Below are 16191 nucleotides of genomic sequence, written 5' to 3'. Positions count from 1 at the left end.
TGTGGTTTGTTTTTCAACGTGTATTCAAGTTATTATATTAGAAACAGTCAAAGGTGGACACAATACTTTTTATTTATTTTTGACACTTTTTGGTTTCAACCGTGCTATTCAACCCAATTCTTTATTTAATTAATGGGAAAATAGACCATTATTAGTATTTTTTACAGGTAAAAAAAAACATTCAGCATGAACTTTGGCATTGTTTGGACGCTAATCAACGTCAACTGAAATATATTAGTAAGCACATTGTATTATCATGTAATTCAATATCACTTGCTATTCGAGAAAGCTAAATGGGGACATTTGTTGTATAATTGTTCCCTCTAGTTTCCCAAATGGTTGCCCTGGAGATGTAAGTTCGTCAACAATAACGATCCGCAGTGAACGAACGACAATGGATAAAAGGTTCCTAGCGACACCAAAACAGAAGGCCTTTTTAGCTAAATTGGCAAATGAATACGTTGATATTCAGTACGGAGAAAGGAATGTTGGCGTTTTTTTCTTCCTCTAAATTTGGTTAAGCTGTGTATTTTTGGACAACGGAACGTTTTATTTGCTTGATACTACACGGAAGCCTCAAGGACGGAACGCGTCAAAACTGGAGTGTGTTTCCGTAGCTCACCAATACCGTGCTTTCCGACAGAAAACCGCAAATCATGTTCAAAAATACTTTCCAAAGTGGGTTTCTTTCGATATTATATAGTATCGGTAGCAAGCCTCTTCAGATATGGGATAAAAAGGTAAATCGACTCTTGGACGCAGGTGATAGCTTCATTGTGCCCCCTCTCGCTATGCTAATATATCATCCTTATTATTGTTTCTTAATTGATCATGCAGGAGAGATTTTGTTAAAATCCTAAATGTGTGTTTTCCCCCCACTAACCTCGCTTCTAGACCCCAATTTTTTAGGAGTTTTGACTTTGTATTGTGTTCCCTCGTGTTCCAGGTGAGAAATGGTCACATCAAGCGAATTACTGATAATGACATTCATTCACTGGTTTTGGAGGTCGAAGGGACAAACGTCAGGTGTGTCCACCTACAACAGCTGCCCTTTTTGACATTTTTTTTATAACTCATCTTTTCTCTTCCTCTCTGCAGTACTACCTACATAACTTGCCCAGCAGACCCAAAGAAGACACTGGGCATCAAGTTGCCTTTTCTTGTTATGATAATCAAAAATTTAAAGAAGTATTTCACCTTTGAAGTCCAGGTACAGAAAAGTAGCAATCGTATTCAGAGGACAGAGGAGAAAGCCATGTCTCAATTTCTCCTTTCAGGTGTTGGATGATAAAAATGTTCGACGGCGGTTCCGGGCGAGTAACTACCAGAGCACAACAAGAGTCAAGCCGTTCATCTGCACTATGCCGATGAGACTTGATGATGGCTGGAATCAGATACAGTTCAATCTGTCAGATTTCACAAGGAGAGCCTATGGAACCAATTATATTGAGACGTTGCGTGTCCAAGTGAGTTTACGGAGCACAAGCAGGAAAAATGAGATACCATAAAAGATGGTCAATTCCAATTTGAAATTATACCCAAATTGTGTAGAGTCATCATCAAAGTGTGTTGTGCAAATTGTGCTAAAATTCCAAACTCAACCTTTTTTTTTGTCCAAGAAGAATCCTGTCATTTGATCTAAATTATTATGGTCCTTATATCCAATGTGTGCACTATTGTTAAGCAAGTGGTATTTTCTGGGTTTAATTTGTAGTACTACTTAGCTGAGATAGTCTCTAGTGCCAAAGAAGATGAATGCATCTTTCTTTCTTTTTTTTAATTGTGCAATTACAATGCTTTTGACCATTCCTGCACTGAGTAGCTCATTTCGATGTGAATGTCTATTGTCTTTCAGATTCATGCCAACTGTCGTATTAGGAGAGTGTACTTCTCAGACAGGCTTTACTCTGAGGATGAGCTCCCAGCAGAGTTTAAACTCTATGTCCCTGTTCAGAGCCAGAAGGCTAAGGTGAGAAACATACTTTTGGTACCGTGTTTTGTTTTTATACATTGTACAGTAATCCCTCGAATATTGCGGTTAATGTAGACCAGACATGGCCGCGATAATCAAAAAATCGCGAAGTAAGGTCACCCCTGTTATAACTTTTTCTTCTTTTTTCTTCACTGCTGATCCTGGTAGCAAAAGTTGTAGCATGGATTTTCACATTTTTATTAATTTAGAAAAGAAAAAAGAAATCAAAAATGTTATATATATATAATATATATTATATATTATATATATAATATATATATATTATATATTATATATATATATATTATATATATTCATATAAATAGGGGGGGGAATCGCAAAGTAGTGAAAGTGAAGCAATAGGTAAAGACGCGATAATTGAGAGATTACTGTATTGTTATTTCGTTAGTGAATGTAAACAACTAATCTTTATTTTTGCTTGCAGCAGTAGAAGTCCTGAACAACATGTGCACTTTCCCCAAAGGTGATGCATGTTTTAGCTGTATATAATAATGTGTGGGTGGGTGTAGTCACATGATTGTTTATGCTGTTTTAATGTTTTTTATATTTGTGAATAAAAGAGAACCAGAGTATTTTGTCTGTTGCTTCTTTGTTGATTAAAGTGAACCTTCATAATAATCAGCCAAGGTCTCCCAGCTAGACACCATTTGATAAATGAAGATTAAATTAAGAGTTAATATGTGGCTTGGCTGTGGGAATAAAGTGAGTCATTTTTAGTATTTTTTAAGAACAGGGTGAACAGGTTTTTTTGGGTGGGGTTGTTTGTTTGGATTTTTTTGTTTGTTTTGGCTACCAGTCTGTCTTGGCTACCAGTCTGTCTTGGCTACCAGTCTGCCTTGGCTACCAGTCTGCCTTGGCTACCAGTCTGCCTTGGCTACCAGATCTATCTTTGTGAGGATAAACGATACAAAAAATAAATGGATTTATTAATATATTTTTTAATTCTCTGCAAACGTGTCACTTTTTATGCCTTGTCTCCGCCCATTGTATTAAACAATAATCTCGACCAAACGAAGTTTCCGTGTATCTGACAGTTATTAACCGGAAGTAGCATACAGTATTGGAAACAATAAATTATCCTAAACAAAGGAGATTACTCAATTAGTATTCCGACCTGTTATTCGCATAAAATATACATTTGTGGCAAACAAACATTATCTGTTGAATATTTTTATGCAATCGCACGTATAATGTCCAGTTGTAACGCCAATTTGTTTTATTTTGAAAAGAGAAACCGGACACTACACACTTGGTGAATCTTTCAACCTTGGTGCGAGGAAAAGAAAAAAGAAAACCGGTGCGTTTATCTTCAAAGCCCGGTTCATTTAATTCGCTTTGAGTCACCTGATTCTTCTCTTTTGCTCCAGGCGAAGACAGTCTGCGGATTCAACTGGCCGTACACTACGACTTTGTCAAATTCATTGTAGTTTTCCCCAAAACATCCACATGGCGAGCCGCAAACGAAACCTGGGGACAGCGATGAGCCGCGGAGATATGTTCCAAACACCGGACAAGAGAATGGCAGTCCAGTGTACGTCAGATTCGGACGTGTCCGAATGGGGAATAGAGGACATTTGTCTGTACCTCCGAAAAGAAGGTTTTGAAAAGTGGGAACCGGTGTTTAGAGGTTGGTGTCATCTAATATTGCTGCTATGACTGTAGCTCAGAATATGGATGCTGCTAAGTGTCAACAACAATGTTTTGTTGTTGTCAGAACACAAAGTTACTGGCGTCGTGCTGAAATCTATAAAGACGGATCAGCTGGAAAAAATGGGAATAACGTGAGTAATTTTTAGTATTTTTTAAGAACAGGGTGAACAGGTGTGTTTTTTATTTTTTATTTTTTTTTTTGGGGGGGGGGTGTTTGTTTGGATTTTATTGTTTGTTTTGGCTACCAGTCTGTCTTGTTATCCTTTGTTCTATCCCAGTAAGTAAACAAACCAGTACGTAGACTCAACAATAGGTTGACCATGGCAAAGACATAGCACGGGTGTATTGACAAAAATAAGTTAGATACTATATGGATACAGCTGTTGAATTTCATGTAGGAATATTTGTTGTCTTTTAACATTTTCCCCTCTAATTACCACAAAGAGCACAAGGAATATTAATTGGTAAAAGGTACCAACCAGAGGTCTGTAACTCTCCGAAGTAAGGCTGGGAGCCTCTGGGTTTCTTCTGATATGAATATCTCACAATACAGCTGTACAATTTTAGATACATGAGTCCGGAAATGATTCTATGATGCAACTATTAAAGAGAAAACTAAGCTTTATGAAAATGGAATAAATAATAATGTATTTTTTTGCCTTATTGTGGTCAATCTATCAAACATATCTTCTCACAGATTAAAAGAACAGTCATCTTCCTAACCGCTTATCCTCACAAGGGTGCTAGAGCCTATCCTAGCTAACTACGTGCACTAACCAGGCAGGATGTCAGGGTGTCCCTAAATTGGTGGACCAGCCAATTGTAGGGCACAAGAAGATGGTAGCCAGAGTGTCTTATAAGAGTAGAAATCAAATGAAACCATAATTTATGCATGAAAGGATTACCTGTCTTGTGCTCATATCTTTCAGCTGGATTTAAATCACTTTTGAGTCTTTTTTTTCTTTTTCTCAAGGCCTGTTGGTGAGCAACTGCAAATCCTACAAAGCCTGAGGAAGTTGTATGACTTAGAAGGGGGTCCTCAAACAAATAAGGTACATATTCACATCAATTCAAGGCAAACGAGAAATAGCCTAACCAAAAAATCGTAGTCATGCTGGTTAAAACTGTTGTGGAAGGGGCGGTTTATAAACAAGAGCAGGCTGTGACACTTGGAAAATGAAATAATATTAAATATTTCGGAGGAATCCAAACCTTATTGGTAGTGTTTGCCTGCCATAGCTGCTTACGGAAAAAAGATCCGAGCATCATAAAAAGCATCATGACCAACTCATGACATTTCATGCGTCACTAGTAGATCATTGTATGATTTGTGTCCCACCGCCTGCCAGGTGTTTAATGATCCCATCCATGGGCACATGGAGCTACACCCACTTCTTGTCAAAATCGTTGATACCCCTCAGTTCCAGAGACTCCGAAATATCAAGCAGTTGGGAGGGACCTACTTTGTGTTCCCTGGAGCCTCCCACAACCGCTTTGAGCACTCCATTGGGTACGTAGATATGTGTATGTGAGTAATATCACTCACTGATTGTATAACTCTTGGACTGGGCAATAGATTAAATTGATTTTTATGCCCTACTCTCATCTCCTCCCAGATATCATATGTGTTTTCTTTGTGTGCCTAGAGTATGTTACTTGGCAGGGCAACTTGTGAAAGCACTGGATGAGAGGCAGCCAGAACTTCTCATTTCCCAAAGAGACATTCTCTGTGTGCAAATTGCTGGGCTCTGTCATGATCTGGGTACATTTGGCATCCGCTTTGGGTGTGGTCTGATTTTTTTTGTAAAGGGAAGTGAAAGAAACCAAGCCAATGACTCCTGCTGCATTTTCACCCTCAGGACATGGGCCTTTTTCACACATGTTCGATGCTAAATTCATCCCCAAAGCGCGTCCTGGCATCTCCTGGAAGGTAACTTGTCATGGAAACTTTTGGTAATCGTAAGTTGTCCAGTAACAGGAGTCTAACAGAGTCTTTGGGTGGCCAAAAACCATAATCGTGCCATAGAAACAGTGAATTAGTACTACCTGTTTTGTTTATGGATGCTGTTACTATCAAATTATATTACATTGAAGATGAGCATTGTGATTGCTGATAGCATTTGTTTCACGATAGGAGCCTTTAGTTGCTCATTGGGGACACCGGTCATTTTAACGAACAGTAACATTGCTTAAAATATTGTTATTGCTCTAGGTAAAATATAACAGATTTTGTTGAATGAATACTAAAGTTTGTATTAAATAGATCGAAGGCTCTTCATTGGAATCGTAGCCAACCTTTTAATATTGACACAATATTTCGTTGCTCTTCAATTTTCACCCGTTTTCTATCAATTCTGGAACAAATGCTGCCTATAAAACATAACTAAGGAAAAACAGGATAAAACAAACCCTCGAAAAATTATCTATTTTGTCTTAGTTTTATTTCTTCCGTCTCAGGAATGTAATTATTTCATTCAACTTTTTACCAATATGTTTCCACAAGAATCCCATCAGAAACATAATAATACTGTTATTGTTCTTCACCACCCAACATTTAGAATTTTTCAGTCAGTGTTTTAAGCTTTAGCTCTCTTCTCAATACTGAGCTGCAAAAATGAAAAGTTCCATCCCTCTCCTAGGGCTAATCGGTCACTTTTATCAATCAATCAATTTTCAGCACGAGAAAGCATCACTTGACATGTTTAACCACCTGCTTACCAAAAATAACATGAGGACACTGTTGGAACAACATGGCTTGGTTCTGTCTACCGACCTGGACTTCATCGAGGAGCTGATTGCAGGACCTCGGGACATAGAGACAGCCCAAGAGGTCATATTAATATCAGAACTTGTTTGAACAAAGTGACATGTGTGATGTCTGTCTTTACAGTGGCCCTATAAAGGCCGTTCAAAGGATAAATCCTTCCTCTATGAAATTGTGGCGAATAAAAGAACTGGGATTGACATGGACAAATGGGACTACTTTGCCAGGTGTGTCTTTATTGCTTCTATTGCAAATGTTCCGCCCATATGTGCCTAAGTTCAACTTTACCTTGACTTCTTTTATCAGGGACTGTTACCACCTGGGAATCCAAAACAACTCGGACTACCGTCGCTACCTAAAGTTTGTGAGGGTCTGTGAAGTCGACGGAGAGAAGGTCATCTGCACTCGTGACAAGGTGCAGACCCTCCAAACCAGGCTTTTGTTTTATTTATTTATTTTTTACCTAGCCCAAAGCAACCCGCTGAGGTGGTGCTGTACGTGTTTTCAACAGTGCCACGTCAGCGGGTTGGCTTAGGCTAGGTCAATGAGGTTGAGGATCCAACGATATTTGCAATCCAATTCCAATTAGTCCAATTCATTTTTTTCTACATTCAAAAAATTGTTAGGAAAAAAAATCTCCATGGAACTTGCAAATGCAATCTTAAACTGTGGGTTCACAATCCAACTGTTGTAAATTGTAACGTATATTTGTTTGGAGCATTGTAAGAGTCAACGAATGCTTAAGAATAACTCTCAATATCCTTTCTATGTGAATTGTTGTCTCTTTTAAAGAAAAGCTTCCTTAACTTGATGGGGTTTTATTGTTGACAGGAAGTGAACAATCTCTATGATATGTTCTACACCCGTCACTGTCTCCACAAGAGAGCCTACCAACACAGGGTGTGCACGATCATAGAAACCATGTGAGTACCTACCTTTTGCACATTTTTGTTGTTGTTTTGGAAGGTACGTACTGGTAAAAAAAAGACGGAAGGTTCTGTTGGAAATTTGGGTATCGCCGGACGTCCATAAGGAGTCAAAAATGTGGCCCAGGGAAACAAGACTAATTTTGCCTTCTTACAAAAAACCTTAGCGTGTCCAATTAGTCACTGTGATCGTAAGTCTGTTATGAAATATAGGTAACTCACACACCGGTTACAATTTTTTGCAAGTATTAGATTGCACAGATGTTGTAAAACATACGATACAGGACCCATGCCAATATTACCTTGCCCAGAAAGTGTATATTCAGTTAAAGGAAGTATACTATTAGTGCTGTCCCTCTGCCAGGCGGTGATAGAGGCCTCATCGCGATTTTGGGAAGCCATCGTCCGACATTGGTGCTGTACTTTCAGTTCCCCTCTCTTGGTTTGGTTAATGTAAACAGCTTGCATTTGCATGATTCATGGCTGAGACAGCAAGATATCTGCTAAGAATAGACAAAGTCACCACAGGCTTGGCTGTTTCACAATATAGGTCGCAGGTCAACGTTTGGAGATTGCCAATGCTCTTTCCCCGTTACGCGCTCATGTGTCGTGGTGAAGGCGCAAACATACATATTTGACAAATCCTTTGCAATGCATCTTGTTGTAAAACATCAGCGCAATTACTTGAAAAGTCTTTAATAATACAATGAGCAAAGCATTCTTCATTACAGGCAAAGGCATAGAGCATGATAGGTCTCCTTTATTATAGCAAGCAAAGCGGTCTTTATTGCAGCTAATCTTTGATCAATGACACTTATATTTACACAATTCCTACATGTATGCATTTCATTTAGTTAGGTCAGGGGTGTCAAACTCATTTCGCATCGTGGGCCACATACGGCCTAGGGAGATGTCAAGTGGGCCGGACCATTAAAATTATACCATGCTCTGCTATAAATAACCAAAATATCATGTCTTTCCTTTGTTTTGGTGTAAAGAAGCACAAGAACATTAGGAAAATATTTAAATTTAATGAACTATCCTTTTACAAAACATTTCATGAAACACCTCATATTTCCTTAGACAAATGTGCAATTTACTTTTATCATTCACAAATATGCATTGCAACTGATCCCTCTACTCTGATGGAAAGAGTGCGCCCCTTAGCGGATAATCCATGAATTGCAGCGAAATAAAAATATTAATTCCATGTCTTTTATGCATTTTTTCCACTTTCAAATTATCCTGCGGGCCTGATCGAACCTCCTTGGGGGCCGGTTCCGGCCCGCGGGCCGAAGGTTTGACACCCCTGAGTTAGGTCATGTACTTTTACCGAAAACCCCATTAAATGTGATTCCTTCAGTTTTTGGTCGTAATAAAATGTTGAATGTCCCCATACAGGATCACCGAGGCCTTTTTGAAGGCCGATGAGCACATTCAGGTCCAAGGCTCAGAGGGAAAGATGTTCACGCTATCCACAGCCATAGATGACATGGAGGCCTACACAAAGCTGACAGGTTCATTTCTCCCACAGTGGACACTTTGAGATCCACCACGTCCATGTATCTATACTTTTTTTGAGTAGCCGCCTACTGTTTTTTTAACAACAGAATTGACTCTAATCACATTCTGTACAAATTAGTGAAAGATGAAACCTTTGAAATTCTTTAATAATATGTGGAAGCTATCACGTTTTAATGTAACTTGTTTTTGCCTGTGCTTGTGGTTGCCACTCCTCCGTTCTATTTCCTTCAACCTTACTAACCTTGCCAACACGTCTTGCCTACATGTGATTACAAGTGCATGTTAAAGCCGTTATTTCAGTCAATACTTATGTTGGTGAAAATCCATGCATTTTTCCCCTTTAAGATTGTGCAAATGTCACACTTTTTCCTCCTGAAAAAGAAATCACACTGCTTCTTTGCTTCAGCAACAAGGTTTTTTATTTATGTTTAAATGCTTATCAATTTAGCCTACATAAATATCAAATCATCTCATTAACACAAAACAAATTGTTCGCATTCTAGTTTCTTGGTCTTTATTGGATACATTTTGGAATTTGATCAAATTCTGTCTCTGTCCTTACCTGTAGATAATGTATTTCAAGAAATATTGCACTCATCAAAGCCGCAGCTGGCTGCGGCACAGAAGATTCTACAGAATATTCTTTTTCGGCGCCTTTACAAATATTTGGGTCAAACACAGGCAAAACATTATCTGGAAGTCACCCAGGTTTGTGTGTATGTGTTGTCTCCAACACTTCAAATGCAACAAAAAAACAATACCAAGCCATCTTCTTGAACATATTTTTTTCCCTTTTATCTTATTAGCATATGTATTAAGAGGTTTTAAAGATATTTAAACTTGGAACAAAAAAAAGACAACAAAAACACGCATAAACACAGAAAATGTATAGAAACTTCCATTGCCGATGAGTCATTGTCATTGCTTTCTTTGCCAAGGAAATGACTCATGAGTGGGAGAAGGACTTGGCCAAGGCAGTCCCTCAGACTGGTTCCCTTGGAGTCAATCTACTTCCTGAAGACTTCGAAGTTAGCGTAGGTTTCCTACTTGATTTTTGCCTGTCGTAGTGCAGCGTTGCTCCTTTTTACCTTGCCTTCCCATTTCTCAGCCCCAACCTTTCATATCTCCCAACATTTTAGGTCATTCGAATGGACTATGGGATGAAGAATCACAACCCAATCGATAATGTGCGTTTCTATTGCAAGACTGACCCCACCAAAGCTGTTCCGATCTACAAGAATCAGGTCAGAACACCCCCTAAGAAAGGGTTTACCTGAGATACTCAAGTAACAAACACCTTTTGCTGGTTATCTGTCAGGTGTCCAAGCTTCTACCCAAACAATTTGCAGAGCAACTGATCAGAGTGTACTATAAAAAAATGGATGGTGAAAGCCTGAAGGCAGCCAAAAAGCATTTTGTGCAGTGGTGCATGAACAACGACTTCACAAAACCTCAGGTAATTTTTTTTTGTTTTTCTGTGTCTGAAAGACTTGAGACTTCAGTAAAATCTTGGGTTGGGACGTCAAAACTAAAGCCATCAGATATTATGCTGTTGTAATCAACCGGCCAATAGAAAACTATCAGAAAGACCTAAAGGGACAGTCAAACAACACCTTTATCATGTGCATCCCGGGGGAAATTATTTTGTTTAATGAATTGAAAAAACCTTCGAATGTAATTCATTTAGTGTAGCAGTGGAGAAAAACTGAAATGTTAAAAGCCAGTATTACCAGGAGACATGTTAATGTTGGTTCAATTTTAGACCATCAATGCAAGCATTCCAGATTCCTCGTCCTATTCCTGAATCTGTCGGGTTGTGTGTGTCTTGGTATAACTTGTCTCAAAATGTTTTGTGTGTGTGTGTGTGTGTTTTCTCTCCATCATAAGAGGTGTAAAAAAAAAAATTCATTAGCATACTTAAATACTTGGAGCAACTATCTTTCACAAAGTCATTTAGACTAGCTGTTGTCTGTCCCCTTGAGGAATTCCTCCTTACATCTAGTAATCGTGCATGGAGGCACGAGGGCGCTGTTTCCCAGCTCAAGGCCCAAATTTAGTTTTTTCAAATTTAAAATCCTGCATTTAAGCAAGTCTGCACTAAAAACTGAGAAAATGGTACAGTATGTTATTCAAACATAAAATATGTTTACTTTAGTGCTAAATTAGGTTTCAGAAATAAGTTGATATTAAAGAAAATCATAACAATCATTTGAAAGTGTAGAATCAGAATTGAATCGTGATACGAATCGTATCGCCAGATATGAGGAAATTCACACCTCTTGTAAATACCAGTCTTCAATATGAGTTGTATCTGTAATGCACAGGATGGTGATGTAATTGCACCTGAACTGACTCCTCTGAAAGCGAGCTGGGTTTCCAGTAAAGAAGCAAGGCATGATGGTGAAGATGATGAAGATTTGGCCTGTAGAAAGTCTCTTTTTCAGAAGTAGGACCGTTGTTTGTAACTTTGACTTAATGGTGAGTCAAAGTGCTATTTTAAGGGGACCCCTGAGAATGGACTCATGCACTTATCACACCATTTTTAAAGTAAATTCATGGGGTTATACTCTGGGGTTTTTTACTCAACCTAGAACTTCTGCTACAGGGTGGTTTTAATTTGATCTATTTAATTGGGTTTGTATTCTTTTGAGATAAGTTATAGTTTTAAATGGTGTATGTGTTACAGGGACAACTAGAAAGCAGACTGTAAAAAAAAGGTATTTTTATGGAAGAAGTGCTTCAGAATGTTCTATTTCCAACTATTGTCTCCTTTTATTAAGAGTGTATTTGGGTTTGTGTGTGTTTTTTATGCCTTCATCTTTTAATTTGATAATTGATGTGCAATAATTTCATCTCAGTTGTTGGGAATTTTTTTATCTCTTGCAAAAACTACTTTTACTACTAGGGATGTCCCGATCACATATTTATGCCTGTGACTTCGAGTTGGCTGATTTTGAGACTTTACCATTCCCGAGTCACAATCCAATAGCCAGGAAATAAGTGAGGAGGGTGAAGATATCCAAATGTGTTTTGTCACCCCAATTTGAATAGAACTATCGCAACTTTGTAATCCTGTGAATGGGTGATTTCAAGAAATCAGGGGGAAAAAATCACATCCATTTTTTCATTTGTGCATCACCAAAATAAGGTTGCAAACAAATTGTTTAAATAATGTATCTTGCAGAAACAAACTCTTACAACAAATAAACCTGATCACCCAATCCGATAAATAGCTAAATAGATAGCTATTTTTGTTGTAATTTATTGGACATCTACTTTTTTTATATTTAGCAAAATACTACAAAATCTACCTTGGAGCAACAAAAACGTTTGCCTTTACGTCTTCTCTCTGGTTATTATACAAACGTGTGCAGCATCACATTTAATTTGCGAAAACTCACACACACCTGCGCACAGTGGCATCCCTTCAACCTGTGGCACCGTGGATAGGTATGAACAGGAATACCAACACGCACACACTGCACAGGCACAACCAAGGCCATCAGCCTGCCAGTAGTATTTTTATAATCTTCATCCTCTGACCTGTTGCTCCCCTCCTGGCGCCAGTGGTCTCAGCCCTCCCTCTGTGATGCCTCAGCCGTACACGCACAAACACACACACACGCATACACGCACACACAGACACGGTGCTGTACACTCTGCAGCTCTTGCAAGGGTAATTGAGACCAGCTGTTGCAAGGTGCCTCTTCCCTCAGCTCAGCACCCCTTCCCCGCTGCTGCACTTGCCTTCTTCGGCCACCACCCCACCCCCTAAAAAAACAGGCCTATCCTCTCCTTTTTCACTGCTTACTCCCACACGCTTGTCGATGAGTTTGCCACTTCCCTTTGCTTATGCTGACTGACAGATGGGAATGTTTATTATTTTTTTGGCCTTTGCCATATTTGTAACACTAATTGGGATTTGCTCTTTTAATTTTGCTGAAACAATTCGACTTGCTAGTACCATCCCATAATTTTTTTTCTTTGACATGCACCCACAAATTTGAGAAACAAGCACTGCAGTGGCATTGAATTCATTGCAACTTTACCATAAGCAGCGGTATGGCACACATAGTAAATCTTTGAAAATAAGCTTCAAAATGTTGATTATACAAAAAGTTTGCACATTTTAAAAAATGTAGTAAATAAAGTTTGAAAAATATATAAAATAGTTTGAATAATCAAATATCTAGTTGGTTTTACATTTTTTTGTTAAATTGTTAAAAGTTATTTTTGTGTTTTACCCATCTTTTATCTTCTGTTTTAAATTAATCACGTGTTAATATAATTTATGTAATCAAGATTAAGGAGTACAAAAGTAAGACTAACATTTTATTCAATTTTGAGATAGGAATGGATTTAACAATTGCTTCAATGAAAAAGTTTGCTGCATTATTCATATAAATTTACAATAAATATGTCTTTTTTCAAACGTACAAATTCGACAAAAGAATGTAGCAAACAAAAGTCATAGGAAAAGAACTTACTAAAAAGGGGGAACATGACAGAACACAGAGCAAGACACGTAGAAGTTGACAAAGACCCTTCAAAGACTCAACTAGACAGGGGAACTCAAAGACACAGTGACAGGACAATGCGCCACACCTGGGAAACGCGAGAAAGCGGAAAGCTGATAAGAGGAAATGAGGAGCTGGCACAAAACAGGTGAATCAAATGTGCAATAAAAACGACCAGAAAGACAAGGAAAGAGAATCCACAATGCAAACTCTTACAGGACTTTAACTAGTGGCGGGCGGTGCATTTTCTGGTAGCGCCTTCAACGTATCAATCCAACCCTCAAAAACTATTTTATGGCTATAAAACCTCTACTGCAGCTACAGCTGCGACACATAAAAAATAATCAATACATTAATGCACAAAAATGGGGTAAAATCCACTTCCTAGCAGCATTTCATCATTAAATACAAATACTGGAGCTTTTCAGACATTAAAACCAGGCCAGGGGGTGATTTTCCCAGGAAAAGACAGCGATGAACGTCAATGGCGTACGGGCAAACATTGCCCGAAAATGGGGTAAAATCCAGCCAAAAACAGCATTTATTGATTAGATACAAATACTGGAGCTTTTTAGACATCAGAACCGGGCCCGGAGTATCATTTCCCCGGTAAAAAGACAGCGATGAACGTTGATACGTCCATACGTGAAATGACAAAAAATGCACTAAAATTAGGTAAAATCCACTTCCTAGCATCATTTATTGATTGAATACAAATACAGGAGCTTTTGAGACATTACAACCAGGCCAGGGGGGTGATTTTTCCCGGGAAAAGACAGCGATGGACGTCAATGGTGAAACGCCAAAAATTAAACTGTGGTAAAATCCACTTCCTAGCAGCATTTTGTGATTAAATACAAACACTGGAGCTTAAATACAAACACTGGAGCTTTTCAGATATCAGAACTCGGCCCACAATTGAAATATGATTTAGGAATATAGCCATATTTGTAATTTTACTCACCAAAAATCCTTTTTACACAATATCCATCCTCCTTTCTTTCTTCCTTCTTTCCTATCGCCATCGAAGCTAATGATGAAAGTCGAGCCTGTCCTGTCATATTTCCGGCATAGTCCGTTTTGAAAATAGCATTAAATCAACACAACAATATACTATTTGCTTGTGGAGCTAAGTTAGCGCGCTGAAAGTGCCCCACAGACAATTTTCCTGGCTGTAACAGGCTTGTTAGCTTCAGAGTTGACTACCCTTTCTTAATGATGTCCATTTTTTTCCTGAAAAAGTCCGTCTGGAAAATAGCTTTGTGAGCAAACAGAATCTATTTGTTTTTGCTTCTGTCTGCCATAGTGGGTGGAGTTTGCGATCTCGGCTGCCTCGGTACTGCTTTGGCCCGCCTACTAGCCAATCATAGTTTGTGAAAGCAATGACATGTCCCAGCCAGCAAAATGCTAACGCCTATGAAAAATCATTGTGGGGTTGCCAACTCGAAATCTGATTGGTTAAAAGCAACAGTCTAGTTTAATGCAGCAGAGCCCGCAAGAACTGATTGTGCAGGCTTTGAGGCAGATCTGATCTGGCAACAAATAATGGCTGAAATGTGATTGGTTAAATGCTTCAATATGAAAACACACATCTGGAAGCAGTGCAACCAGGGGGAAAAGCAATGAAAGGAAGCTAACAGACCATTTGGAATAATAAGTACGTATTGATGGACAAAATGTAATATGATTCAGATATTTCTTAGGCCAGCAGAGAAGGCTTTGAAGGCCCTGACGGCCCGCCACTGACTTTAACATATACCCCCAAACCCCCCCTCTCCAAGGGATGAATCTCCACTACCCTTTAGAGAAAATATCAATTTGAATATTGTTGATCAATGAACATTTGAACTTTAGTTCAAACACAGTTGAAAAATGCATCCACTATCGAGGCAAGTGGTGAAGTGTAAGGTACACCAAGTAATAGTTGGAATGTGTGAAGTTGGGGAGAGGTGTGTGTGTGTTGGTCGGCATGTCAGCCTCTCTTTTCCAGCTGGTCTGAAGGGTTAAACTGTGTGTGCATGTGCGTGTCATGGCCTCTCATTAGGGGGTGAGACGCTGCGGCTCCAGACCCCCATGGTAGGATTGCTGGGTGAGTCTGCAGTGATCCTGCCACTTTGATGCCCCTGACCCCCAGTTCCTCCAGTGGGAGGTTAATGAGCCACAGAGCGCTCTGCAGGGCTGCTGTTGTTGTAAGATTGGAGGTGGGAGCATTAAGAAGCACAACAAGGAGCTTCCAAAGCACAGAAATGTTCGAGGTGGTCGCTCACAACGGTCGGATCGGATGACCGCCTTCTGTGTGTTTAGGTGTGCGCATGGAAAGGATGTTCGGATAACTTCAAATGGCACCTGCGTCTCATGCTTGCTTTGCAAATGGTACAGAAAAGCAAAAAAAAAAGAGAAAGAGTAAGAACAGTATAATACAGCAGTATATCAACACCAGCAGTTCGTAAGGTGTTTTACTGTGAGTGACAGCAGAACATTTCCGGAACGGGCCAACCTGAGCGCAAGAAATCTTTCACTGTACCGTTCTTGTCAAATGTTTTCAATCGACTCATAATGGCTGTATATGTTGGAGGCGTCGATTGAAAGTATGTACAGTATTTACTTGCATAAAACCCGCCTCCGCGTATAACCCATACCCTTAAAATTGCCTTAAAATGGTTGAATTTTACAATTTCTTGCATATAAGCTGCCCCCTGATTCACAATTTTCACCTCCAGATTCATGGTTTTAATAGGGAGTACAAATGTGTTACTTTGAAGATAAAATCTTTAACAAAAATCTTCGCACGTGGTATTTCTGAGATAGTGTATGAAT

General features: G+C 39.0%; 2 protein-coding genes across 4 annotated transcripts in view; both read left to right on the top strand.

Annotated features, from left to right (window-relative positions):
* The first annotated feature begins 386 nt into the window (after positions 1–386).
* Positions 387–2565, top strand: cfap20 (cilia and flagella associated protein 20). 2 transcript variants are annotated; one of them, XM_077597563.1, is made up of 6 exons: positions 387–740; positions 947–1026; positions 1099–1210; positions 1278–1466; positions 1856–1969; positions 2421–2565. In XM_077597563.1, the coding sequence occupies exons 1-6, from the start codon at positions 657–659 to the stop codon at positions 2421–2423; spliced, it is 582 nt and encodes a 193-aa protein (XP_077453689.1). In that variant the 5' UTR covers positions 387–656; the 3' UTR covers positions 2424–2565. The 2 variants fall into 2 exon arrangements, with proteins under 2 accessions (XP_077453689.1, XP_077453688.1); XM_077597562.1 differs by having other exon boundaries at positions 2418–2565.
* A 731-nt stretch (positions 2566–3296) lies between these two features.
* The window catches only part of samhd1 (SAM domain and HD domain 1), a 33523-nt gene continuing 20628 nt past the window's right edge, over positions 3297–16191 (top strand). The window contains exons 1-16 of one of the 2 annotated variants that reach the window (XM_077608346.1): positions 3297–3620; positions 3708–3774; positions 4617–4695; positions 4993–5153; positions 5290–5405; positions 5503–5573; positions 6321–6473; positions 6534–6634; positions 6714–6822; positions 7239–7330; positions 8735–8850; positions 9426–9565; positions 9796–9891; positions 9997–10101; positions 10176–10313; positions 11182–11616. In XM_077608346.1, the coding sequence (XP_077464472.1) occupies positions 3440–3620; positions 3708–3774; positions 4617–4695; positions 4993–5153; positions 5290–5405; positions 5503–5573; positions 6321–6473; positions 6534–6634; positions 6714–6822; positions 7239–7330; positions 8735–8850; positions 9426–9565; positions 9796–9891; positions 9997–10101; positions 10176–10313; positions 11182–11307 (1851 nt within the window). In that variant the 5' untranslated portion in view covers positions 3297–3439 and the 3' untranslated portion in view covers positions 11308–11616. Of the gene's footprint in view, positions 3621–3707; positions 3775–4616; positions 4696–4992; positions 5154–5289; positions 5406–5502; positions 5574–6320; positions 6474–6533; positions 6635–6713; positions 6823–7238; positions 7331–8734; positions 8851–9425; positions 9566–9795; positions 9892–9996; positions 10102–10175; positions 10314–11181; positions 11617–16191 lie in introns of those variants that run through there. The other variant, XM_077608345.1, reaches the window with a different exon arrangement.

This window comes from Stigmatopora argus, chromosome 1 (assembly GCF_051989625.1).
Source record: "Stigmatopora argus isolate UIUO_Sarg chromosome 1, RoL_Sarg_1.0, whole genome shotgun sequence".
In the NCBI taxonomy this organism is placed as follows: Eukaryota; Metazoa; Chordata; class Actinopteri; order Syngnathiformes; family Syngnathidae; genus Stigmatopora; species Stigmatopora argus.
This window is presented reverse-complemented; position numbering and strand designations above follow the sequence as displayed.